Source organism: Procambarus clarkii, chromosome 48, assembly GCF_040958095.1.
Source record: "Procambarus clarkii isolate CNS0578487 chromosome 48, FALCON_Pclarkii_2.0, whole genome shotgun sequence".
Taxonomy (NCBI): domain Eukaryota; kingdom Metazoa; phylum Arthropoda; class Malacostraca; order Decapoda; family Cambaridae; genus Procambarus; species Procambarus clarkii.
Window position 1 is genome coordinate 34,146,298 of NC_091197.1, and position 26,119 is coordinate 34,172,416.

Here is a 26,119-nt window from a genome sequence, read left to right on the forward strand (position 1 = left end):
CAAAAACTGTTGGTATTCTTTCTAAGATCAGATATTATGTACCCCGCCCTGCCCTGGTTACTCTCTATTACTCCCTCATCTATCCATACCTCAACTATGGTATTTGTGCTTGGGGCTCTACTACCCAAATCATTTACGTCCTCTAATTACGCAACACAAAGCTGCTATTAGGACAATATATAACTCTAGCCCCAGACATCACTCGGTACCCCTACTCAAATCTCTGAATATGTTAGATATTAAGTCACTGCACATCCTCTCATGTGTATTATACATATATAAAACGCTTAACTGTAATGCCAATCCTGACCTCAAAAGCTTCATTGAAGGTTGTAACAGAACCCATGAGCACCACACCAGAAACAAATACATTTTTTATATTCCAAGAGTACGACTTAATCAAACTAGAAATGCTCTACAAATCAAGGGACCCAGAATGTGGAATGACCTTCCCAATCATGTTAAAGACTATACCTCTCCCAACCAGTTTATTTATTTATTAATTTATATATTTATTTATTTATTTATATACAAGAAGGTACATTAGGTTTGTGAGAATACATAGCAAAGTATTTACACTCTTGTAAAGCCACTAGTACGCGCAGCGTTTCGGGCAGGTCCTTAATCTAACTGATAATTTTAAGTAGGTAAATTCTAGCAGAATTAATAAAATGATAACAAATACATTGCAAGAAAAAATGAGATGAGAGAGATTAGTAAGTATAGTAAAGCACATTGGTATATTAAAGCTCTGATTGATTACATTGACAACTTGATTGGTAATTTAAACAAGATTAATAGACACCATACAGCAGATTGACAGCACATATAAGAAGACAGCATGCAATGATCACAATGGTAAAGATGTTCGAATTGGGTGCATAAAGATTGGGTAGCAATAGATACAGTGCAATTTTAAAGCAAAAGGTAAAAAACTATGAAGATGAAATTAGGTACTTTTTAGTATTGTTTTTGAATGACGCAAAAGTTGGACATCTTTTCAATTCAATAGGGAGTGAGTTCCATAGACTGGGTCCCTTTATTTGCATAGAGTGTTTACACAGATTAAGTTTGACTCTGGGGATATCAAAGATATATTTATTTCTGGTGTGGTGATAATGGGACCTATTACATCTGTCCAGGGAGAGTTTCAGAGCAGGATTTGCATTTAAGAACAGGGTTTTGTAAATGTAGTTGACACAAGAGAATTTGTGGAGTGAGATTATGTTTAGCATGTTTAGGGAGTTGAACAAGGCGGCTGAGTGTTGTCTGAAAGCAGAATTTGTTATTATTCTGATAGCAGATTTTTGCTGGGTGATGATGAACTTGAGGTGGTTTGCAGTGGTTGAACCCCATGCACAGATACCGTAATTAAGATAGGGAGAGATATTAGTGCATAATATAGAGAGATGAGAGCAGAGTTAGGTACATAATATCTGATTTTGGAGAGTATCCCAACTGTTTTAGAGACTTTCTTAGTTATGTGTTGTATGTGGGTGCTCTTGTCTAGGAATAGGCCAAGAAACTTTCCATCATTTTTATTGCTAATGTTTACATTGTCTATCTGAAGCTGAATTGCATTTGTAGATTTGCTTTCAAATAAGATCAAAGGTTGCAGAGATGTAGATGTAGATGAAAGGTTACAAAGATGTAGTAGGTCTTTTCTATGTTAAGTGTTAGTTTGTTGGTTGACATCCATAAGTGGACTTTTTTTTAGTTCATTATTAACAACATTATTTAGTGTATAAAGATAAAGTTTAAGATAAAAACTAAGCACTACCTAATTAACTCCCTGTAACCTACCGTACCCCTATAATGTCAACCCATGTCTGTTATTTTTAAACAATGCTGTTTGTCGACCAAATTGTATTTTTGCTGTTTTTCTGCCATGTTCCCCCCTTTTTTTATTTTTTTTATTTTCTCAACACATTTTATACTTTAATCTCAATTAGTATTAAGTTTTAGTCTTTAGTGTTTTTCCTGCCCGAAACGCTTTGCGTAATAGTGGCTTTAGGCATTCCATGTACTAGCTCTATCTATAAAGCCATCAATATTTGCATCACCTCTTGTATGTATGTATTTTACCTGAATAAACATTTGAATTTTTATTTTTTTTTTTAATTTTGAATGTACTCTCTTAACCCCCAAAGTACCTTCTTGCGTATAAATAAATAAATAAATATATAAATCAATACATAAATATTTAAATAAATATTTAAGTAAATAAATAAATAAATAAATAAATAAATAAATATAGGGGTTACAGTGTGCAACGTTTAACATTACAATAAATATTTAAACAACTAAATACTAATCAACAAATTAAAGTTTTAAAAATTCTGGTCAGAATTTATTAGCTTTACTCAATAAAATAAAAAATATTATTCTGAAGTTTTAAAATTCATTACAAAATTTTAGGTTCAAGGAAAACATTTGAGCCAAGCGACGTAAACAATATGGCGATGATGGCGGAGGAGTTCGAGTCGATGGCCGCCTCTCCCGACGCTCTCGACCTGCACAGGTTCAGGAAGGTCGTCCGCAGCTACATAGAGAGGGTCAGTCAACCTGCAGTGCCTGGGGGTCAACCTGCAGGGGTTTAAGGGTCAACCTGTAAGGCAATAAGGGTATACCAGTGTGTGTTGTCAACCTGCAGTGCCTGGGGGTCAACCTGCAGGGGTTTAAGGGTCAACCTGTAAGGCAATAAGGGTATACCAGTGTGTGTTGTCAACCTGCAGTGCCTGGGGGTCAACCTGCAGGGGTTTAAGGGTCAACCTGTAAGGCAATAAGGGTATACCAGTGTGTGTTGTCAACCTGCAGTGCCTGGGGGTCAACCTGCAGTGTTGTGTGTGTGTCTTGTCAACCTGCAGTGTTGTGTGTGTCTTGTCAACCTGCAGTGTTGTGTGTGTCTTGTCAACCTGCAGTGTTGTGTGTGTGTGTTGTCAACCTGCAGTGTTGTGTGTGTGTGTCTTGTCAACCTGCAGTGTTGTGTGTGTGTCTTGTCAACCTGCAGTGTTGTGTGTGTGTGTCTTGTCAACCTGCAGTGTTGTGTGTGTGTGTCTTGTCAACCTGCAGTGTTGTGTGTGTGTGTTGTCAACCTGCAGTGTTGTGTGTGTGTGTTGTCAACCTGCAGTGTTGTGTGTGTGTGTCTTGTCAACCTGCAGTGTTGTGTGTGTCTTGTCAACCTGCAGTGTTGTGTGTGTGTGTCTTGTCAACCTGCAGTGTTGTGTGTGTGTGTTGTCAACCTGCAGTGTTGTGTGTGTGTTGTCAACCTGCAGTGTTGTGTGTGTGTGTCTTGTCAACCTGCAGTGTTGTGTGTGTGTTGTCAACCTGCAGTGTTGTGTGTGTGTGTTGTCAACCTGCAGTGTTGTGTGTGTGTTGTCAACCTGCAGTGTTGTGTGTGTGTCTTGTCAACCTGCAGTGTTGTGTGTGTGTTGTCAACCTGCAGTGTTGTGTGTGTGTTGTCAACCTGCAGTGTTGTGTGTGTGTCTTGTCAACCTGCAGTGTTGTGTGTGTGTGTCTTGTCAACCTGCAGTGTTGTGTGTGTGTGTTGTCAACCTGCAGTGTTGTGTGTGTTGTCAACCTGCAGTGTTGTGTGTGTGTCTTGTCAACCTGCAGTGTTGTGTGTGTGTCTTGTCAACCTGCAGTGTTGTGTGTGTGTGTTGTCAACCTGCAGTGTTGTGTGTGTGTTGTCAACCTGCAGTGTTGTGTGTGTGTGTCTTGTCAACCTGCAGTGTTGTGTGTGTGTGTCTTGTCAACCTGCAGTGTTGTGTGTGTGTTGTCAACCTGCAGTGTTGTGTGTGTGTGTCTTGTCAACCTGCAGTGTTGTGTGTGTGTGTCTTGTCAACCTGCAGTGTTGTGTGTGTGTGTCTTGTCAACCTGCAGTGTTGTGTGTGTGTGTGTTGTCAACCTGCAGTGTTGTGTGTGTGTTGTCAACCTGCAGTGTTGTGTGTGTGTGTCTTGTCAACCTGCAGTGTTGTGTGTGTGTGTGTCTTGTCAACCTGCAGTGTTGTGTGTGTGTGTCTTGTCAACCTGCAGTGTTGTGTGTGTGTGTCTTGTCAACCTGCAGTGTTGTGTGTGTGTGTCTTGTCAACCTGCAGTGTTGTGTGTGTGTGTTGTCAACCTGCAGTGTTGTGTGTGTGTGTCTTGTCAACCTGCAGTGTTGTGTGTGTGTGTGTCTTGTCAACCTGTAGTGTTGTGTGTGTGTGTGTCTTGTCAACCTGCAGTGTTGTGTGTGTGTCTTGTCAACCTGCAGTGTTGTGTGTGTGTCTTGTCAACCTGCAGTGTTGTGTGTGTGTGTTGTCAACCTGCAGTGTTGTGTGTGTGTGTCTTGTCAACCTGCAGTGTTGTGTGTGTGTGTCTTGTCAACCTGCAGTGTTGTGTGTGTGTGTCTTGTCAACCTGCAGTGTTGTGTGTGTGTCTTGTCAACCTGCAGTGTTGTGTGTGTGTGTTGCCAACCTGCAGTGTTGTGTGTGTGTGTCTTGTCAACCTGCAGTGTTGTGTGTGTGTGTGTGTCTTGTCAACCTGCAGTGTTGTGTGTGTGTGTGTGTCTTGTCAACCTGCAGTGTTGTGTGTGTGTCTTGTCAACCTGCAGTGTTGTGTGTGTGTGTGTCTTGTCAACCTGCAGTGTTGTGTGTGTGTGTCTTGTCAACCTGCAGTGTTGTGTGTGTGTCTTGTCAACCTGCAGTGTTGTGTGTGTGTGTGTGTGTCTTGTCAACCTGCAGTGTTGTGTGTGTGTCTTGTCAACCTGCAGTGTTGTGTGTGTGTGTCTTGTCAACCTGCAGTGTTGTGTATGTGTGTCTTGTCAACCTGCAGTGTTGTGTGTGTGTGTCTTGTCAACCTGCAGTGTTGTGTGTGTGTGTCTTGTCAACCTGCAGTGTTGTGTGTGTGTGTTGTCAACCTGCAGTGTTGTGTGTGTGTGTTGTCAACCTGCAGTGTTGTGTGTGTGTGTCTTGTCAACCTGCAGTGTTGTGTGTGTGTGTCTTGTCAACCTGCAGTGTTGTGTGTGTGTGTTGTCAACCTGCAGTGTTGTGTGTGTGTGTGTGTGTGTGTGTGTTGTCAACCTGCAGTGTGTGTGTGTGTGTGTGTGTTGCCAACCTGCAGTGTTGTGTGTGTGTTGTCAACCTGCAGTGTTGTGTGTGTGTGTCTTGTCAACCTGCAGTGTTGTGTGTGTGTGTCTTGTCAACCTGCAGTGTTGTGTGTGTGTGTGTTGCCAACCTGCAGTGTTGTGTGTGTGTGTGTTGTCAACCTGCAGGGGTTGATAATACTGTAGCAGTAATAATGGAGAATGTGGAGAAGGTGTAGGAGTATCTGTGTGGCACCTGACCCCATGCTTCATATTGCAGCACCACTACAAGGCTGCTATATTCTGGGCTGACAAGGTGGTCAGCCTCAGTAATGGGTCTCCTGCTGATGTCTACTGGCTGGCTCAGAGCTACTTCTTAACAAAGCAGTATCATCGCGCTATTCTTCTTTTAAATGGACATAAACTGAGCAAGGTAAGTACTGTATTTGGCATTAGTATCAGTCCTGCTCCCAAGATTTTTGTTGTATATCTTCAACCCATCCTCCTGTTTAGATCGTACTGTTTGTAACTATGGAGCCATTGTACATAGATGTAATGGACAATTAGATACTAGAATTTGGTAATACTATTGACTTTGAGTCTGAAAAAAATTAAGCTAAAAGCCAAAATTAAATATTTCTAGGCTTAGTATAGCACATATATGTTCTTTATTAGGCCTCGGATAATGTGTATTTGGCCTAGGAAAGTTATTTTTTTTTTTTTTGCAATATCAATGCAACTTTTCCACTTTGTCCAAATTCAGTTGTACCAAGTTCTACTTTCTAGTTGCCTTTTACGTCAATATGTGTACAATGGTCTTCATCGCTGCTATAAGGACTGTACTACCTATATAGGAGGATGAGCTGATATTTTTACTATCATTCCAAAATAAAGATTTGTAAACATAAGATAGCTCTCATTATCTTGAGTTATCTTGAGTTATCTTGAGTTGATTTCAGGGCTTTTTTTTTTTAGTGTCCCCGCGGCCCGGTCCTTGACCAGGCCTCCACCCCCAGGAAGCAGCCCGTGACAGCTGACTAACTCCCAGGTACCTATTTACTGCTAGGTAACAGGGGCATAGGGTGAAAGAAACTCTGCCCATCGTTTCTCGCTGGCGCCCGGGATCGAACCCGGGACCACAGGATCACAAGTCCAGTGTGCTGTCCGCTCGGCCGACCGGCTCCCCTCATTAGTTGATGTTTCATTTTAATTTGTGTATGTCTCCACTTACTCATTTGAGAGTAATTAATCTTGTTAATAAATGTTTTAATAAAACAGTTTACTTATCTTGAGGTTATTTTGAGATGATTTCAGGGCTTAGCGTCCCCGCGGCCCGGTCCTCGACCAGGCCTCCTTTTTGTTACACACCCCAAGGAAGCAGCCCATAGCAGCTGTCTAACTCCCAGGTACCTATTTACTACTAGGTAACAGGGACATCAGGGTGAAAGAAACTGCCCATTTTTGTTTCCGCCTCCACCGGGCACGATTTAGTTCCGGGATTGTTCCGGGACTTTAGGGTGTGTTGCTGGACTGGTGCTGGTGCTCCGGGACTTCCGGAACGAGACGGGCTCGATTTAGTTCCGGGATTGAACCCAAAACCTCAGGCCTATGAAACTGCAGCGCTGTCAGCTGTCAGACCCCCTCATTACCATATCTATTGTAAGTATGTGTATGGTAGACACTGACTATTACACGTAGACATGTTCTGGACCTGTTGTGTGTGTACCAGGTGTAGGCCACAGTAGGCCGAGACTAGACCCGCCAAACACACACTGAAACTAGGACGTTGGTACAATGTTCGAACAAGTTTTAACACCTAACCAGTTATAACAACCAATATAGCAAGTTGTAACATTCTAATACGTCATAAACACGTTAAGCCAAGATGTAACAACTTAATTACAAGTTGTAACAAGCGGAAAATAGAGACAGTTTCGGTTTGTGTTTCCAGGGGAGCAGCCAAATAGCCGAATGGGAAGGTGACTCAAGTGGGACACTTCGGCCACGTCCGACATGTCATACAAACAGGAAAGAGGTGGTTGGGTTGACTATCGATCTGGACCTAAAAAAGGCTTTTGATAAAGTCCCACACAAGAGGCTGTTTTGGAAACTGGAACATGCTGGAGGGGTGACAGGGAGAGTTGTGACCTGGAAGAAACATTTTCTAACTGACAGAAAGATGAGGGCAGTAATCTGAGACAATGTATCTGACTGGAGGAGTGTTACTAGCAGAGTACCACATAGGTTCTTGCACCAGTAATGTTCATTGTCTACATAAACGATCTACCAGAAGGAATACAGAATTATCTGAACATGTTTGCGGATGATGCTAAGATACTGGGGAAGATAGGAGATGCAGACGATTATAATGCCCTTCAAATTGATCTAGATAAAATAAGTGCTTGGAGTGTCAAGTGGCAAATGGTATTCAACGTGAATAAATGCCATGTTATGGAATGTGGAATAGGAGAAAATAGACCACACACACAACTTACAAATTATGTGGGAAGGAATTACAGAACTAATAAAGAACGAGACCTTGAGGTTATCTTGAGATGATTTCGGGGCTTTAGTGTCCCCGCGGCCCGGTCCTCGACCAGGCCTCCACCCCCAGGAAGCAGCCCGTGACAGCTGACTAACACCCAGGTACCTATTTTACTGCTAGGTAACAGGGGCATAGGGTGAAAGAAACTCTGCCCATTGTTTCTCGCCGGCGCCTGGGATCGAACCCAGGACCACAAGTCCAGCGTACTGTCCGCTCGGCCGACCGGCTCCCGGGGTGGTTTTGGATAGTGAGCTGTCGCCAGAGGAACACAAAGAACATTGTGAGAGGAGCGTATGCATCACTTTTCAACTTCAGACTTGCTTTTAATTACTGTATATTGCTGGTGAAACACTAAAGAAATTGTTCATGACTTTTGTGAGACCAAAGTTGGAATATGCAGCAGTTGTATGGTGCCCAACTCTCAAGAAGCACGTAAATAAACTGGAAAACATGCAGCAGCATGCTTCAAAATGGCTTCCAGAACTGAAAAACAAGAATTACAAGGAGAAACTAGAGGCGTTAAACATGCCAAAACTAAAAGATAAAGAGAGATGATATGATCACCACTTACAAAATACTAACAGGAATAGTGTTACGGCCCTACTGGGGCGTAACCAGGTTCTTTTCTGGTGTCATTAGAATTTGGGAATCCAGCCCCAAGTCAGTAGAGGCTTTCAAGGGATGAGTTCCATAACGCAAGTTAACTTAAAGGGGGAGGGATACAAATGTGCTGATTTATATATATTATTACACCACCACCATAAATAAATATATAAACAGTCACACGGGGTTTATAAATACACAAATGTACAATGACTTGTCTTCCTCCGAAGACACAGGATGCTCCACGGTGCGCACTTTGAGTAGCCCTGGTTCTCTTCTTCGGCCCACGATGAATCCTCTTGGATTCTCTCGGCGTATCTACCCTGGCCACAGGCCAGGCAAATCACAGTCCCACTGGGTGCTCCGTCGTGGAGGCCTTCAACCACAATCCAGCCTGTAGCTGGCAGGTTCTGATCAGCTCCGCTGTGTTGGCCACTCCACGACCGATACTAGGGTTGCGAGCCCTAGGCAGGAGCCTCGTGTGATTCCGCTGATCACTCTCCTCTCTCAGTACCACAGTGGCTAGTCTCTTCCACCAGCCAGCCCGGATAAGGCGATTCCTGGTACTGCCACGCCACAGGCAGGCTAACACTCTCAACAGTGTTTGTCCGGGGGTGACTCACAGCTTCCTCAGAGCAAACTCGTGGAGAGACCTTGGCTGCCTTGGGTAGACTGATCCATTGTTCAGTTCCAGGTCGACTCTGTAATCAGACACGTCATTAGTGCTGGGGACACTACATGGGGTCCCTAAGAAACATCACTTACAAGCTTAGACAAAAACGTCCACCTATTTACTCCATAGATGGCGTTCACTGTCTAAGTGCCACCTCACCAGAGGTCAGCAGCGGCTGTGTTATGAGCTGATCAAGACGGGAATCAGCACCTGTGGCCGGTATATCCCGTCCTCACTAGATGGCGTCGTCCATTTGGAGGGGGTTTCGGGAGCGGACTCACAGATGGCGTTGTCGTCACTGCTCCGTGCTACGACGCTGGACTCGGGTCCGTAACAAATAGACCAAATTCACAAAGAAGACTTCCTGAAACTAGCAAATTCACGAACAAGAGGACACAGATTCAAGCTAAGAAAACAGAGGTGACGAAAAAATATTAGAAATTTTATTTTGTAAACAAAGTGGTAGACGCTTGGAACAAGTTAAATGAGAAGGTGCTGGCAGGTGGACCACCAGCAGGGAATGCCATAAGGACCTTCCCAGTAGAAAATTGGCACAAGAATATGCCTGCTAACCACAAAAAATGAACCTCCTAAACTAGGAGCAAGAAGAGTGAAATTGGCATGCGTCGAATTCAACCCGTGCACACCATGACAGGAATAGGCAAGCATAGCCCCCACCCTTAACAAAATGAAAACAAAGACACAGTTGAAAAACACTCTCTCATGAAACATCCGAGAATAAAAGGGCCATTATGAATTTCATCTGAGGAGATGACACGTTTCCTGTATATATGTGCTGTACTGTACTGTACTATACATATAATTAAGACTCTTTTCCAAGGCCAAGAGTCAAAACCAAGGTTAGAAAGGCACTACTGAGGCAGTGATCTACTTAAGATCACCGAAGTAGCAGAAAATAACATGTTTAACATTGATAAGTTCCAGTTAGTCTACTTAGGTATAGTAACAATGAAGACATTAAACAAAGTACAGGGTACAAAACGCAATAAAATCTGCCCACAGTGGGAAAGCAACATGTAAAGGATCAGGGAATAATGATGTCTGACGACCTAACATGTAGGGAGCATAACCAAGCGAATACAGTATAGTGTCAGATAGAAAAATGATAGTATGGATTGTAAGAACCTTCAAATCCAGTGATCCCATCACAATGCTCATATTGTTCAAATTGCTTGTGTTGTCCTGTCTTGAGTACTGCTCCATAGTTGCTTCCCTTTTCAGAGCTGGAGAGATTGCTGAAACAGGGAGTACAGAGAACATATACGGCATGCATAGACACAATAAAGCACTTAAACTATTGGGATCGTCTCAAAGCTCTCAAAATGTACTCTCTAGAAAGGAGATAAGAGAGGTACCAAATCATATAAACATGGAAAATACTAAAGGGCCAGGTACCAAATTTGCACAATAAAATAATATACTGGAGTGAGATATATGGAAGGAAATGCAGAATAGAGCCAGTGAAGAGTAGAGGTGCCATAGGCACAATCAGAGAACACTGTATAAAAATCAGAGGTTCATGGTTGTTGAACATACTCCCAGCAAGTATAAGAAATGTTGCTGGAACAAAAGTGGAAATCTTCAAGAAAACACTGGACAGTTTTCTGCAAGAAGTGCCAAACCAACCGAGCTGTAGTTGATATGGGGGCCTTCCGATCGCTCCAAGGAATAGCCTGTTGGACCAAGCTCTCACAAGCCAAGCCTGGCCCTAGGCTTGTGGTTCCCATGGGCTGTGAATAATCAGTAGCCAAGTAAGACAACCCTAATGTAGCCAGACACTCAAAATACCGTACCAGTGTAACATGAACATCTGGCACAGATGTGAAGCCTTGAGGAACGCTAAGTAAAAACACTTGATGAGTCTCTGTCAGTTCCTAAGTAGTGTTTTGTATGCTACATTAATGTTTGTTTATTGGTAGAAATTTTTGTAAGCTTAAGATATTAAACATTTAGAGATGTTTTACTTGTAGGTGCTGCATGCAGATACATTATCAGCAAATGGATGTCAAACAATTTTATGCAGATGCAGAGTTTTCTAATGTGGGTACTTTTAAGGGACAAAAAACATTCTCCTGTCTTTCAGAATCCCACGTGTCGATATCTCATGGCTCTCTGCCACTATGAAGTCGGTGAATTCCATTTAGCTCTGGATTTACTGGAGCACAACGATAATAACAGCATTTCTCGTATCAAGACTGAAGGAGAGCCTTTTTCTGTTCCTGAGATTGATGACACCATGTCTGTAAGTAAAATGTTATGCTGTTTTAAATTGATGACACCATATCTATAAGTAAAATGTTTTGCTGTTAGAGTGGTTACTCTGTAGCAATGGAGAGCTGTGTCTAATACTTATGTTATTTTCTGGGCAAACCCTCGATTACTTCCCTTAGCTTGTGTCACAGAAATGTATTAGATATGCTAGATTCCTGTGATAATCTTTGCCTATTAATAACACCTTTTCAAGACCGACTTCCTTGCTCAACATGGCAGCTAGCATGTGGGGATAAAAAATGAACACTCAAACCTATTGTCAAGAAATGGTGTCAAGAAATTGCCAAATCACCGAACAACTTTGAAACTATCTGATTATTACTTAATCCGGACCCCAGGGTGAAATTGCTTGGCATGGGATTGTATACTAGAGGTACACAATGTATTGGTGGTATTGAGCTGTTTTTGCAGTATTGTATTGGTCATATTTCAGCCAATACTTTGATACCCCTTTTCTATGGGGAAACATCTTCGGCTCCCTGGAGCTATCATGCTAATATGCAATTCATTAGACCAGGGCATTAGTCTATGGAGTTCAGCCTGCCGGAGACCACGAGCCAGAACCTGGCCCCTTCAGAGAGGCACAGGGAACAATGGCCCTGAACCCATCCCCCCTGTGGTTGCTGGTTTTCCTTATCTGCCATCGACCGGGGTTAGGCACCCAGAAAGATAGGCTTAACAAAACAGACATAGGAAGAAAATTGCAACCAAAAACCAAACAGAGAGGCAGAACTCCCTGAATTGCCAAGGAAACAAGCAAACGTCACACCATGCCGCTCATCCGTGAAGGTCCCCCCCCCTCCCGTCAACTCTGGCTTCGTCTTCGGTTTTACCTTTGTGGTGTCCTCGGCTGTTCGTGGTGTGGTGGCTAGGTGTACCTGAAGTGTTCTGCGGCTGCATGCGCTTTGGGCAGCCTTCCCTTGGTGCCCTGTGAGTACTACCCCTTGCATGTCAGGGTTATCTTCCTTGGTGCGTTCGGGACACCATTTCCGTAGAGGTCTTTGCTGCTCGTTATTTACCCTGCCCTTGGGGCAAGCTGGGGTTTCGTGACCCTTGTTTGGCTTTAGGTAGGGAGTGGTATTGTTGCTGGTTGGGGCATCAAGGTGTTGTGCAGCCAGTTGCGCAGCTATGCAGCGGCCGGTTCCTGTTTCCTCTGGGGACGTTGTACTTTTGTGGGTTTTTCTTTTACTTTTTGTTTTGTTTGCCTGGTGGGGGTCTGCCTGGTGCAGTTATAGGGCCACTAATTATATTTTAGATACTTTAGATATCTCCGCTAGGCCTCTATGATTGTAAACATCGCAGGGGTTTCAGTGTTTTGATCTTCCCCTTGTTAGCTTTGGGTGTAACTGGTTAGCAAAACTTTGCCCGGGCTTCCCGTAGCAGTCAGCCTAAGCCCTGGAAAACCCTGTCGGGGCTCGGTGGACCTCTTGATGTGTCTTCCGAGTTCCAGCTTTCCTCGTGCGAGATTGAAGGTTGCTGTGTGGACCTCTTCACATCGGATTAAAGAGGTGGACCTCTTCGTGTCGGCATAGTTGAGGTGTCTCACTGTATATGTGGCACCCTTCCCCTACTGCGAGGCCGTTGGGGTCGATGCCTTTCGGCAGGACTGGTCGAAGTGGGGTTATCTAGACCTCTTCCCGCTGGTTCCACTGTTGCTTTGGGTCCTGGCTTGTTTGGAGACTTAACAAGGGAGAGTAGGCCTGCTGGCTCCTTGTTGGCTAGCCCAGCCTTGGTTTCTGGTGCTGCTTGCTCGGTGTCTAAACTTGGGGACTTTTCCGCGGCTCCACCTCTTTCAGCAGATCGGTCCAGTCTAGTATGTGCCCAGTTCGATCTCCTCCTGGTCTTCACATCTGGTCTTTCTGATGCAGGATTATCACCATTTGTATGATGGTCAGGTTCTTCTTGGATAGTGTCCCACCTGCGAGTTTCGTCTCAGTGGCAGTATGAAGTCTCCTGGCGGTTCTTTTGTTACTTTTGTCTCTTCGTAGATTGTCTTCGGTTTCGGATCAGGTTGTCTTGTCCTTTCTCTCTTGGTTGTTTCAGGACTGTCATCTTATGTCGAAAACTGTTGCCTAGTATTGTGTGGCGCTGGCTGGCGCTGCTCCTGCTTGCGGCTCCGTCAAGCTTGCTGGCTTGACATACTGTTGATGTCACTTAGCTCTGTTCCACAAGCTATCTCATACATTGTTCACTTCCGGCCTGCTCATTCGCCACCCGAGTCATTGGACCGGTCGTTGGACCAGGTGCTCTCTTTTTTTTCTCTTCTCCTAGGTTTGTGGTGGTTCCTTCAGTTTGGGATTGTTTTGACTAGGCTCTTTTCTTGTTGATTGGCCTCGGGGTCAGGCCGGGGAAGCTTCATGCTCTCCACTGGCGCAGGGGTTTTTGCTCTTTTGGTCCTGGTGGTAGGTTTGCAATGATACATAAATAACAGTAATGACATAGACCCCATGAGCCCCGAATTATGCCCTCCATCCATGGTACAGTTACTAACTGTAGAAATGCAATCACCTGTGGTTGACTCCTGCGATAGTAGACACAATTCATCTAGAAGTGGGTCTCATTCATCAACACAGCGAAGAACAGCAAGTGTGTGATTGCGGTGTGTGATCAGACTGTCAAGTAAGTACATTACCTTCATTCTACCAATTCTGCCTTTATGGATGGTTTGTGGGTTGATGCTGTCTCCTTGGTTGCCTGTTCCATGGCTTGCATTTCTCGGGTCATGTACAGTGTTATTAAATCTAGCCAGCTAGCGGTCTACCCTTATGCCCATGATGTTGGGAAATATGCTGCATTTGGCCACAATCTTCTACAGCATGGCCTTGGCTTGGGGGTATGGTGTCTAACAGGGTTCTGGCAGCCTGGTATTTGGTTAATGTTCCTGGTCCCAGTTGGTCATGTGTTACCTTTGGCTGTGTCTCCCAGCCTGGATTATCTTCTTCATCCTAGTGCATGCCACCTCTCCTTCCTTGTAAGTTCAAGATAACCTCAAGAAGTCTCGTTTTTGTCCTCTCTGATTATGTAGTTAGTGTCTGGGAGCCACTGGGGGCTCTCCCAGAACCCAAAGCTTGAATGTAATGAAACACTCTTGATGAGCCGTGGTGGCTCCCTGACTCTCCCTCCCTACTTGGTTAGCCAGTTCATCGCTGGGCTGTTTATCAGCTCCAGGACTGATCACGGAAGATGGCTGCATGCGAGAGCTGGGGCACCCAGTGGTGGCATTTAGTATTACAACTTTCATGCTAATTTTAAATATTTCTTTTATTCTGTATGAATCGTTTCCTGAGTTTGGTGGTTTTGAGGCTTCAGTCTTTAATTCTCCAGTTGTCTGTAAAGCTTGCTGGCTTTCTAGGTGCTTTCCCAGTGTGGTGGCAAACTGTTACTCACTCTCTGCACCTCTGTTAGGGGCCAGGTTTTAGCTCTGGTTCCTGGTTGGCCAACCATCACTCCTGCATCAGTTGTCATCCATTTACATGGAGCATTTTTTTTTTTTTATTATTTTCTACCACAGACGTGGCCACACATTTACAATGCTAACCAGCATATATACATTTTCTTCTGTCCTCCATGGACAGGGTTAGAGAAGTGTTAAACATATAGTTCAAGGGTTTATTGAACACTCAACCACAGAAGGTGATTCGGTGCTTTTAAAATGCTAAGCTAACCTACATACGTAAATACATAGATACACAGATTTACGTATGCCCTACATACAGTGTTTGATGTGTCTTTTACATAGTGTCATTAATGTACATTCACAAAGGTGAAATGTAATTCTGATCAGCTTCCATATATACTTTATACCCATACATATACATACACACACACATATACATACACACACACATATACATACATATATACACACATGCATTCACATACATTTGTCTCATTTACTCTGACAGGGTGAGATAGCTGATAAAGAAACTAGTGTGCAATTAAGCACTTAATCACTGAAGGTGATGAAGGTACTTTTTACAAGCTCAGGTTATATAGTTACATCATATATATACATTGTATAATTGATCTATTACATGGTCAATCTTGGATACAAGTCCAATATATCATCAAGTGTTCCAGTACTCCCATGGAGCATTCTCAGTGAGAGCATTCTCATTACATGGAGCATTCTCAGTGAGATAGCTTCAGGGAGCCACCGGGGCTGATCCAGAGAGAGAGGCGTTTCATTATGTTCAACACTGGAGTTTTAGCACGTTTATTAAAATCAATTTAATACTGTACCAAAATACAAGACACTGCTAAAAAAAATGATGTTGCAATATTTATTTTTCAATTACGTTACTTTGTCAAGAGTTTAATAAAATTTGATGCCCAGCAGTACCAATTAATTTAAATAATCTGCGTCACACTGATCCTGTGGTGTCCACAGTGTGTACTAATTTTACCTTGAATATCATCCTATCAATGGGGCTCCACTTGTTATTTTTAGTCACTGTTAGTGTGATTAAAAAACTATGTCCGAGTCCTGGATCTACTTGCCACCATTACTGCTCTCTATGACTTGTAGATTATTTTCATAGCTCCCATCATTCTCCTCCAAGGGCCTCCTGCAGTTAGTTTGTTGAGTGTATATGATCAGTATGTACCTCTATTCTCTTGTTCTCTGTTTCCTTACATATGATGTAGTCATGTGGATTAGCCACCTCTGCCGCAGGTATTTCCTCAAATCTGTAATTTATTTGGAAAGACTGCACTTCCTATAATTTGTATGAGTCACTTCTGTAATTGCAATGATTTGTGACTACGTCTTATACACCCTCTTTTTGGACACCTCTGAACTTTTGTTGTGCCATCCACATTTGTGCTCATTGTCTCTTTACTGTTAATTACTACGGGTTGATTGTGTACTTGAGGATGATGGTTGGGTTCTCCATGGTCTGGTTTGGGGATAAGTGCTCTCAAGCACAGAATGCTTGCGTAAAAACAATACAGTCTGAATGAGTTTCTGCAGTCTGGCGTCTTTTGGCCGGGCGCTGGATGCGGCGGTGTTTATATACCTGTCTTTATTTAGGTATATTTTGTACGACTGAGACCGTTCGCACACCAGTGACTGTCCCTTTATCACCCCTTCCTGTCCCCCTCATGTGCATGTCCAACCCATGCTGGAGTCATTCAGGGGACCCTCCTTTTTAATGTTGTGAGGTGTGGGGGTTGTAGGGTTGGTTCTGTACTCACCTGGTGAGGCTCCTGGCTGTGCTTGCAGGATTTGAGCTCTGGCTCTTGGGTCCCGCCTATCTGGTAGAACTTGCGGGATAGTACCAGTGGAGTGCAGTGGTGCTATTGGCACTTTTGGGGAACACTGTATTACCATCAGTGGTCTGTGCTTGTTACACGACCTACTTGCGAGCATAAGCCTTCTTGCTGGTTCGTCCGTGGACTTCCAGGGCGCACTGGCCTGTTTTCGTATGGCAGTTCCGGCCCGTCCTGGTTGTGGGGGTATGTGGGCCGGTGGACTGCTCCTAGCAGCTGCCTGGTGGGCCATCCTCTGGCCGGTCTGGCCTGACCTTGGGCCGGGCTTCAGGTGTAAAAGAGCTCCCAGTACCTCATCCAGCAGGTATCGAGCGGGGTTTCTCCGCCGTCGGTCGCCTGGTGCAGGTTTCTGGGCCTGCAAGGTTTTTGTTTTGTCTCCGTTGGCCCTGTCTGGGGTCTGCCTGCTCCGTTCTCTGCCTTTGCAGAGGGGAGTTGCTATTTACATGTTGCATGTTGCAGTGGTGCCTGTTGCTGCTGCTGCACGTGTGCATTGGTACCGTGTTTCACGATGGCGTGTCCTTGTTCCTGTGTCCGGTTGTGGAGTGGCACTTTGCTGCCGTTTTGTGCCTGGGGATTGCGTGCGGTTTTTGTCCCTGCCTGATTGTCCACCCCTGGTTGTTCTCCTGGGGTTTTTTGTGCTTCTGCTCTTTCTTCCTGCCTCCTCTGCAGCAGGGATGTTCTGCGTGTGTTCTTAGGTGTTGGTCAGCCTGTGTCCTGTGATGTGCTTCTTTGTCTCGGTCTATTGCAGTTGTTCGTGCCCCTTGGTTCGGGTCCTGTTCTGGCGGCGACCCTTCCGCCTTCTTTGGTTTTCCTAGCTTGCCCTGCCGGTTTTTTTTTTTTTTTTTTTGGGGGGGGGGGTTCTTGCGATGTCTCGCGTCGGACCCGTCGTTTCTGAACTCCTGGTGGGCTTGCATGCTTTGGGGAGTTTTTCTGTTCGGCAGACGTTCCATCTCCTTGTGCCGCCTGGGTTTCGGTGGTCGCGCCCGAGATCTTCTCGCGGCTCCGCCTTTTTCCTGGGCTCGGGGGGGCCTTGTCGGGGCTGCTTATGTTCTGCCTTGTGGTCTCGCCTCCGGTTGGTGGTCGGGTGGCTTCGTGGTAGGTGTCCCACCTGCGTGCTTCTCTTGGCGGCAGTATGGGTATTTTGGCGGTCCTTCCTTTTCCTGTCCCTTCTTAGGTGGTTACTCTTGTTGGCTTGCTTTACTCTCGGCTTGGTTTTCTAGTGGGGGTTGGGGGCCGTCGTCTTGCCACATACTGTCGCCTCTTTTCGTGCGGCGCAGGCGGAGCCGCTTCAGCTTGCTTTCGGTCTTGGTGTTGCTTCTGCACCGTTAGTCAGCTGTCTTGTGCGTCGTTTCACCTCCGGCCTGTTCATGCGCCGCTTGCACCATCCTGGTCTCTGGTCAGCGTGCTGTCTTCTCCTTGGTTGGTAGTGCCCCTTCGGTTCCGGTGTGTTTTTTCGTCGGCTCTTTCCTTTAGGCCTTTGCCTCTGGGGGTCGGTTCGCTGAGTTTTCTTGCTCCTTCGGTTTTAGCGTTTTGGTTGTTTGATGGCAGCAGTCTCCATCTTTTCTGGCGCGGGGTGGGGCTGCTGCATTCTGGAGGGGTCCAGGGTTTGTTGGTGCTTCGTTGGTCGGGCCGGGGGTGTGTCGTTTTTGTGTTCAGTGGCGGCCCTCCGCTGTTGTTTGCGTGCCACAGCGTTTGGGTCCGGAGCGTTTTGCGTTGATCCGGTTCTGTTCTTCCCGGTTCGCGGGTGATGGTGTCCCAGGTGGTCAGCCGTGTTCTTGCGGCTACGCTGCCTGTGATCTTCCCTCATGCCTGTGGCGTTCGTGGCTTCGTTGCTCTCGCTGCCGTCTGGGCGACGTGGCCTTGCAGTCTTTCGGGCTTGGATTTTTGGTGTTCGTGCAGGAGCCTTGCTGCTCGTGGTTCTCGTGTTGTTCCCGGGATTTTCGGGGCTGTGGCGCCTTGGGTTGGCGTTTGCTGCCGGTTGTCTCGCCTCCTTGGGGGGTGCGTGGTGTCCGCCTCCCGGTTTTGTCCCTTTGACCTTCCTCTGTGGGTAGTTAGCTCCGGGGAGCCGACGGGGCTCCCCCCAGAAAACCAGCGTTGAATGTAATGAAACGCCATTTTCTGGGTGAGACCCGGAGGCTCCCCGGCAACCCTCCCTCCCTCCGGTCGGCGTTTTTCGCGTGTTTTGACATCCAGCCTCAGAACTGATGGGTGGATAGCCGGTGTGGGAGGTCTGGGGCTCCCCCTTCCCCCTCCCGGGGAGGGGGGAGCTGCGCAGACAGCGGCGCGGTGACGTATGACGTCATACTAGTTTCCTTGTTTTCTGTTGAAGAGTTCTATCCACTAGTTCGGCTTAGGTAGCAATTTTCACCAGAATAGGGGTTTGTTTTGGAATGCTTACCTTTCTGGATGCTTGACCCGGTCGATGGCAGACATAGAATGCTTCCAACCACACGGGGGTTTCTATAGGCCATTGCTCCCCTTGCCTCTCTGAGGGGGCCAGGTTCTGGCTCGTGGTCCCCGGTAGGCCCTAGAACTCCATACACATGACTGATGCCAAAGTCTGACATTAGCATATCAGCCGGTAAAGCTCCGGGGAGCCTCCGGGTCTCACCCAGAAAATGGCGTTTCATTACATTCAACGCTGGTTTTTTTTTTTTTTTTTTTTTTTCTCTGTGTAAGTACACTTCCCTTCTCAGGTGTGATAGGCCAGATGCTCTGTTTGGAGAGAAATAAATGCAAATATTTTCTCATATTTTTTAAATAGATTATTTATTTGGCATTAAAACCGTTTTTTATTGGTATTTGACACAGATTGACTGCTCAACACACTTGCTTAAAGGATACATATACGAGGCAAGCGACAATCGTGCATTGGCTGCCGAGAGTTTCCGCGCTGCTATCCAAGCAGATCCTCTGTGCTATGAAGCAATTCATGCTCTCACCCAGCACCATATGCTGACAGTGAAGGAAGGTCGGTATGTGTGTAGAGTTTGCAGAGCCACTTAGCCAGGTCAACATCATTATGTACCAGAGAAGCACTTTCACAAATGCTGTGTATGAATTCTGGAAACTTTTATTTTCTGAATTACATGTATGTTTCCTGATGTAAAATCTCTGAATTTTTTTGTTTCTGTTATACTGAATACTACAAATTTTCTGGAGGGAGCCCCTTCGGCTCCCCAGGGCTATCCGGCTAATACGGATGCACAGTACTGTCTCCACTCGATCATCCGGACTATATGGGAAGGACCCCCAGCCGGATTATCACATTTTTCGGATAATGGTACTTTTTCACCTACGAGTCCAAAAGTGACCATTTTCAACTATTTTTATACTACAAACAACATAATTTGAATTGCCTTGCCACATACAATTATTAAATATTCAACTAGAAACCTCAACTTACCTTGTTGGTGTTCGTCTTCTTGATTGATGCCACACATCTTGAAGTTAAAAATTCTTAACAATTTACGTGACCTATACTAACACAACACTAAAATTAACACTTAAAATTACTGTACAGTTCATTAAGCTAAGTTAGTTTTGACTGCCAGCTGCTGAAGCCTCACTGGTTGAGGGCATTTGGGTTGCCTGTGAGGCCTCACTTGTTGAAGGTGCTTGCTTGCACCTCACTTGTTGAAGCGCTTGCATGCCCTCACTTGTTGAAGGCGCTTGGCTTGCCTGTGACGCCTCACTTGTTAAAGGCGCTTGCTTGCGCCTCACTTGTTGAAAGCGCTTGGCTTGCCTGTGGCGCCTCACTTGTTGAAAGCGCTTGGCTTGCCTATAATGCCTCACTTGTTGAAGGAGCTTGGCTTGCCTGTGGCGCCTCACTTGTTGAAGGCGCTTGGCTGCCTGTGACGCCTCACTGTTTGAACAACACGTAACTTGTCTTTAATTGCTAGGACAATCTTCTTCCTCTTAACACTTCCAGAACGATTGATGCTGCTACCAGACATGTTCTTGGCCAAAAATGTTCAAAATTACTATGAAAATTAAGAAAGTTATTTAAAAAAATATTTCACTAATGGCGCAACACTGTGAGGCCGCACTGGTTGAGGCGTATAACTGTGACTTGTCTTTAATTGTTAGGACAACTTTCTTCCTCTTAACACCTCCAGAACGATTGATGCTGCTACCAGACATAGTCTTGGCCAAAAATGTTCAAAGTTACTATGAAAATAAAAAAGTTATTTAAAAAAATATTTCACTAATGGCGCAGCACTGTGTATAACACGAGGGACGGATGCACATGGGTTGACCAGTGTTGGACAGGTCCACTTGGGGCAGCCATAATGCGTTATGTAGGCCGCCAGGAGGAAAAAAATTCACAATATTTTTTAAGGAAACTTCAGCCTGTGCACAATGCTTTTAGGAAACTTATTTATTTGTTATTACATAATTACTAGTAGTTATTTTATTTGTTTTTGGCTATGATTAATTGTTCTAAAATTAATGGTAATTCCTGTACCCAGGTAGTCCCTCCTGACGCACCCCTCCCACCCTCCCAACACCACCCACCCACCCCACCCCCACCTACACCATGCGCCTCGAGTCTCGGGCAGACGGGATTAATACCGTATGGCCTGCCTCATGTTTTCATATACGGACAAAGGCACGATTATCTGGGGGACTGACCGGATAGTGTAATTTCTGCAGAAAACCTGCTTTAATCCGGTCCCTGTGGCTATTTTGGCCGGATATTGTGATAACTTTATCCGTTCACGATTTTGGCCGTATAAGGGCGTTTTTCGGATGTTCGAATCCCGGATAATCGCGGGGTTACAGTATCCACTCAATTTAACGGCCTCTTTTATACCGATCTGCCGGTAATAACGACTGGTTTGGGAGATCGGTATCTGGAGCCTCGTATACCGGTCTGGTGGTTGATATTACCGACGGTCGGTATTGGGTTTGTTTTGGCATCTGCAGCCCCTCACATGGCGACCAGGCCACCGACCTCGATCATCCAGAGTGGTATATTAAATCTTAACTTTCTTTTATAATGATTAAGTTTTATGAAGAAAATTCTAAATTATTATTAATAAAATATTTTAAAACAATTGGTATTAACACTTTCGCCTGCCCGGCTAAGGTTAAAAAAAAAAAGCGGTATGTGCGCGCGGCATTTTTGTCGCTTAAGTGTCAAAACAAAAATGTGAATACTCTTTTTACTCTCCTGACCTTAGTTCTCGAGCTACGTATTTCATTTTGGTACCAACGTGCTCACAATAAAATTCTCTAGAAGAACATCAGTAAAAAAGGTCATGAAAATTATAGGAATACCAGCACCAAATAAAAACCTACATAGATGACTCGCCGTGAGCGCCCAACAGCAACAAAATGTTTTTACTCTTTGGATTGTTATCACCTCCACACTTGTCCTACAGCGTTAATTTTGGTATCAGTGGACTCGCAATGAAATTCCCAACACGGTGATATGAATATAAACGTAGAATAATGGTCCCACCTGCAAGAGTGTGGGAAGTGGCGGAACTGTTACCCGGTATCGGTGACGGGACGACACATGTGCGATACGGCGCTTTGAAAGTTTATACTTATTTCACTGTCCTGACATTATTATTCTATGTACGTCATTCATTTTTGTGCCAATGTGTTCGCAATAGAATGTTCTATGAGCCCGTAGGTAAAAAAGACCAATAAAGCGTAAGATAGAATAGCGCCAAATATAAAACAACGCTGGAACATATCAGTGAGCGTCAAACACACACGAAATGTTTTTACTGCTGTTATGTTTGTCAAGTTTATACTTATTGCACACAGTTATTTTTGGTTGTACATTGATCGGAATAAAATCCCCTAAACAGACATATGCATATAATACATGATATGGGGGGAAGCATTACCAGTATAAACGGCTAAAGTCACCCACCTGCAACCCGTTTGGGACACTCGTGCAGACACATGCTACACTCAAAAAAAAATCTATGAAGGTTCGAGTCTACTTACGGCAGTTTATGTGATACAGTGTTCATTCTGGTATCAAAATACTCGTTTCAGTTTGTAGTTCATGCGATTTTCAGAATCAACTGAATCGCTGGAGGTTCAAGATTTGAGTCAGAGTCAGAGTCATCTGACAAAACCGTCTTGTCAAATGGCAGTGTGCCAGACATCTCGGGTTCTGATTCGGTTACTGCTTCAGCTTGAGGTGTTGAAGTCAACAAAGGCCGCCTCACACCAGGTGGTCCGGGAGTTTGCATGGCGTCAGCATAGGCAGGACCTGTGTCATCATTTATGTCTGGAGCGTGCCGCAAGTGTTGACATACTGTTGCTGTTTGAGGCCAATCTTCCGGGTCCCAGTGCAATAGGGCCCAAATTGCCACCTCGTGGAACTGTAGCAATGTTAGCTTTTTTTGATCAGTTGTGTTGTATTTGTACAAAACAAAGGCATTATGCAATGCCATTTGCAGGAAATAAACGTTATCTTTTTGGTCCACTTGTGAGTTTTCCTGGTAATGAGAAAGAGAGCCTCATGGCGCGCAGTTTGAAACAAACCCAAAGTAAATCGGATTAAAATTGAATTTTATACAAATATTTTTTTGAGGACATCATTTTATGTCCACATTGCAGAAGCGGTTAGGCAAACAGGACTCTGGGTTATGTCCTGATCCGCTTAAAGTGTTAAGCAAAATCCTTTGTTTTATTATTAAATACCTTTTATAGTATAGGCAATAGGTATTTTTTCCCCACGGACCTACAATGGCACCTGGCCATGTGACTGCATTGTTTACTGTGAACTCGTGCGGGTAAGAGCAATGTCTCAGAATATTAGCCAGAGAAAATCAGATTCAGACAAAAATAAATAAATTCATGATTTCAATGGTTTGTGAAAGCATCCACTGGGAATTCAACAAGTCATGCAGCATCCGCTGGCAACGAGTGCCCTACAAGCCATGCTGCACCCGCCGATGCTGAATTCCCATCAACAAGTCGTGCAGCCTCCTCCGGCAACGAATGCTCTGCAAGCTATGCTGCACCCGCCAATGCTGAATTCCCATCGACAAGTTGTGCAGCCTACGCTGGCAACGAATGCTCTGCAAGCTATGCTGCACCTGCCGATATTGAATTCCCATCAACAAGTTGTGCAGCCTCCGCCGGCAACGAATGCTCTGCAAGCCATGTTGCACCCGCTGATGCTGAATTCCCATCAAAAGTCGTGTAGCCTCCACTAACGATATAAAATATGATTGAAAGGCATATAAATTAGTGTAAAACGTGTTGATAGAGTACAATATTGTAAGTGTTAATGATTATTTAAGCCTTGACAAAAAGATACTGTACAGTGTAAATATACAGTAGAAATAATTTTCAATTGTGAATTAGAATTAGAACTCATGTGAATTAGTAGTAAGGCTAGCTGTTGTGTGAAGTGAATGCCTGAAAATAAGTGTACATACTGTGTGTACCCTGTATACAGTACTGAACAATATAAAACAAGCGCTGCAGAGGATGACGTAATCTTCACAGCTTCGTAATCTTCAGCTTCATTAAAAGTCAATTTACCAATTTTATTATAGTATTACAACATATTAATTGTTTTTTTTTCAAAAAAGCTACATATTAATCTCTGCAAATGTATATTCTATCATTAGCAGAGAAAAGGTGAGCTCAAAATATTTTGTCTTGGCTAGCTCTCAGTGACAAGGCTCGATCGCCATTGTATGGCCTGGCCGCCACAGCCTGTGTCATAACATTAAAAATACATTACCTGCACTGTTCAGGGTAAAACAAACACATCGCTAAAATTTTATTGAGAAAATATTAACAATTACTGATTGATACATGAAATATTTTGCAATACAAAGTCAAAGTCATACAATACAAAGTTTAAGTCAATTTTTTCCCACCCATCTGGACTTGATCAGAGGGTGTTCACACATCATCCATGCAGCAGCCACCAGCTGGCTTAATTGTCGGTGTGGCACTAAATTGAAACGCAATTACACAATGAACTTTATTTAGTTTTAGTTATACAGTATAAAATATATCCTACCTGAATGTTACTTGAAAAATTACCCGACCCGACTTAACTTCGGAAATAACGGAGCTCTGGAAATAACGACCAGGGTACAGCCCCATATAGGCCTTTAAATTGAGTGAATAAGCTTTGGGCATCAGTCAATGGACATGGAGTTCTAGGCCTACCAGGGACCACAAGCCAGAACCTGGCCCCCTCAGAGAGGCGTGAGGAGCAATGGCCTATAACGACACCTTATATATAGTTTAGAAATATATACTTTGTCTGCCATCGACCGGTCGGGCACCCAGAAAGATAGGTGCCCCCCTTCCATTCTGGTGAAGAAATGCTACCAAACGCTGAGCGAGAGGATAGAACTCTCCATGAAGAAAAACGATCAAACAAGCATGTCGTCATCTCGTTACCAACGTTCCGCCGTCTATGCAACCCCCCCCCCCAGAGCCCCAGACCCCCCGCTGGCAACCTGAGCTTGTCAGTTCTTCGCTGATGTCGGTGGGCTTCGGTCGTTTACCTCCAGCTCCAGTTATTCTTTTTGCTTCGGTGGTGTGCGAGCTGGGAGTATATTCACAAGTACTCGGGCTGCATGTGCTTAGGGTCCCCTTCCCTAAGTGCCCTGTAAGTACTGCCCTTGGGGCTTGGGGTCTCCTTCCACAAGTCGCCTTGGGAGCTACCTCTGTTGTGTCAATTACTGCTTGATCCTTGTCTGCCCTTGGAGTCAGCTGGGGAGGTTTTCTTGCTCCTCTGTTTATCTCTGGGTAGGGGGTAGTATTCGTCACGGGTAGGGGGCGCAGGGTACTTACACAGCTAGTTTTCACTTCTCATAGCAGCCGGCTCTGCATTCTTTGGGTACGCTGCCCTCTTGCGGGGTTTTTTGTTTCTTTTTGTTCCTCGCCTTGGCGGGGGGTCTGCCCTTGGGTTTGAGTCACACCTTCTAATATAAATATATATATATATATATATATATATATATATAATATATATATATATTATATATATATATATTATATATATATATATATATTATATATATATATATTATATATATATATATATATATATATTATATATATATATATATATATTACAGTACAACCTCGATTCAACGTACTATATGGGACCACCCCCAGTTCGTTGGAGCGTTGGATTCGTTGCAAGAGGTGACCTTCAAGAAGCGTTTGCGTCAGTGTCTTTTTTTTTTCTTGTACACAATAAAAATGCATTGTATCATATTACTTACTGTACCTATATTTTACTACTCTACTAAAAATTCTGTAATTCATGTATTTACCTTATTGTTGGAGTTATGTTCATCTTGAAGTTTTGTGAAGTTGTGAATGCTCTACAGTAAATAGGTACTGCAGTACATTAAGCCGTTAGCACTGTATTATTAAAAGTGGTTTTGCTGTATGTTGAGTACTACAATACAGTTCTTGAAAACTGTTGTACATTAGAATTATTGCAACTTTAATTTTAACACTATGTACACACTTGAATTTAACACTTATTCTAATTGTTCACTTCACACACGATGTTTTTAGATGTTTGCATCAGCTTTGCTGGTGCTCGCTGCTGCTGTGTTGGCTTCAGCTGCTTTTGTGCTGGTGCTGGGTACAGCTGTGCTGGTGCTGGGTACGGCTGTGCTGGTGCTGGGTACGGCTGTGCTGGTGTTGGGTACGG

The 26,119-nt window shown here is 44.3% G+C and overlaps 1 protein-coding gene across 1 annotated transcript in view; it reads left to right on the forward strand.

The window, feature by feature from the left end:
- The first annotated feature begins 2,418 nt into the window (after positions 1-2,418).
- Cdc16 (cell division cycle protein 16) overlaps positions 2,419-26,119 on the forward strand; it is an 87,106-nt gene continuing 63,405 nt past the window's right edge. The window contains exons 1-4 of the mRNA XM_045753020.2: positions 2,419-2,555; positions 5,343-5,495; positions 10,988-11,146; positions 19,258-19,417. Of these exons, the coding sequence (XP_045608976.2) occupies positions 2,457-2,555; positions 5,343-5,495; positions 10,988-11,146; positions 19,258-19,417 (571 nt within the window). The 5' untranslated portion in view covers positions 2,419-2,456. The remainder of the gene's footprint in view (positions 2,556-5,342; positions 5,496-10,987; positions 11,147-19,257; positions 19,418-26,119) is intronic.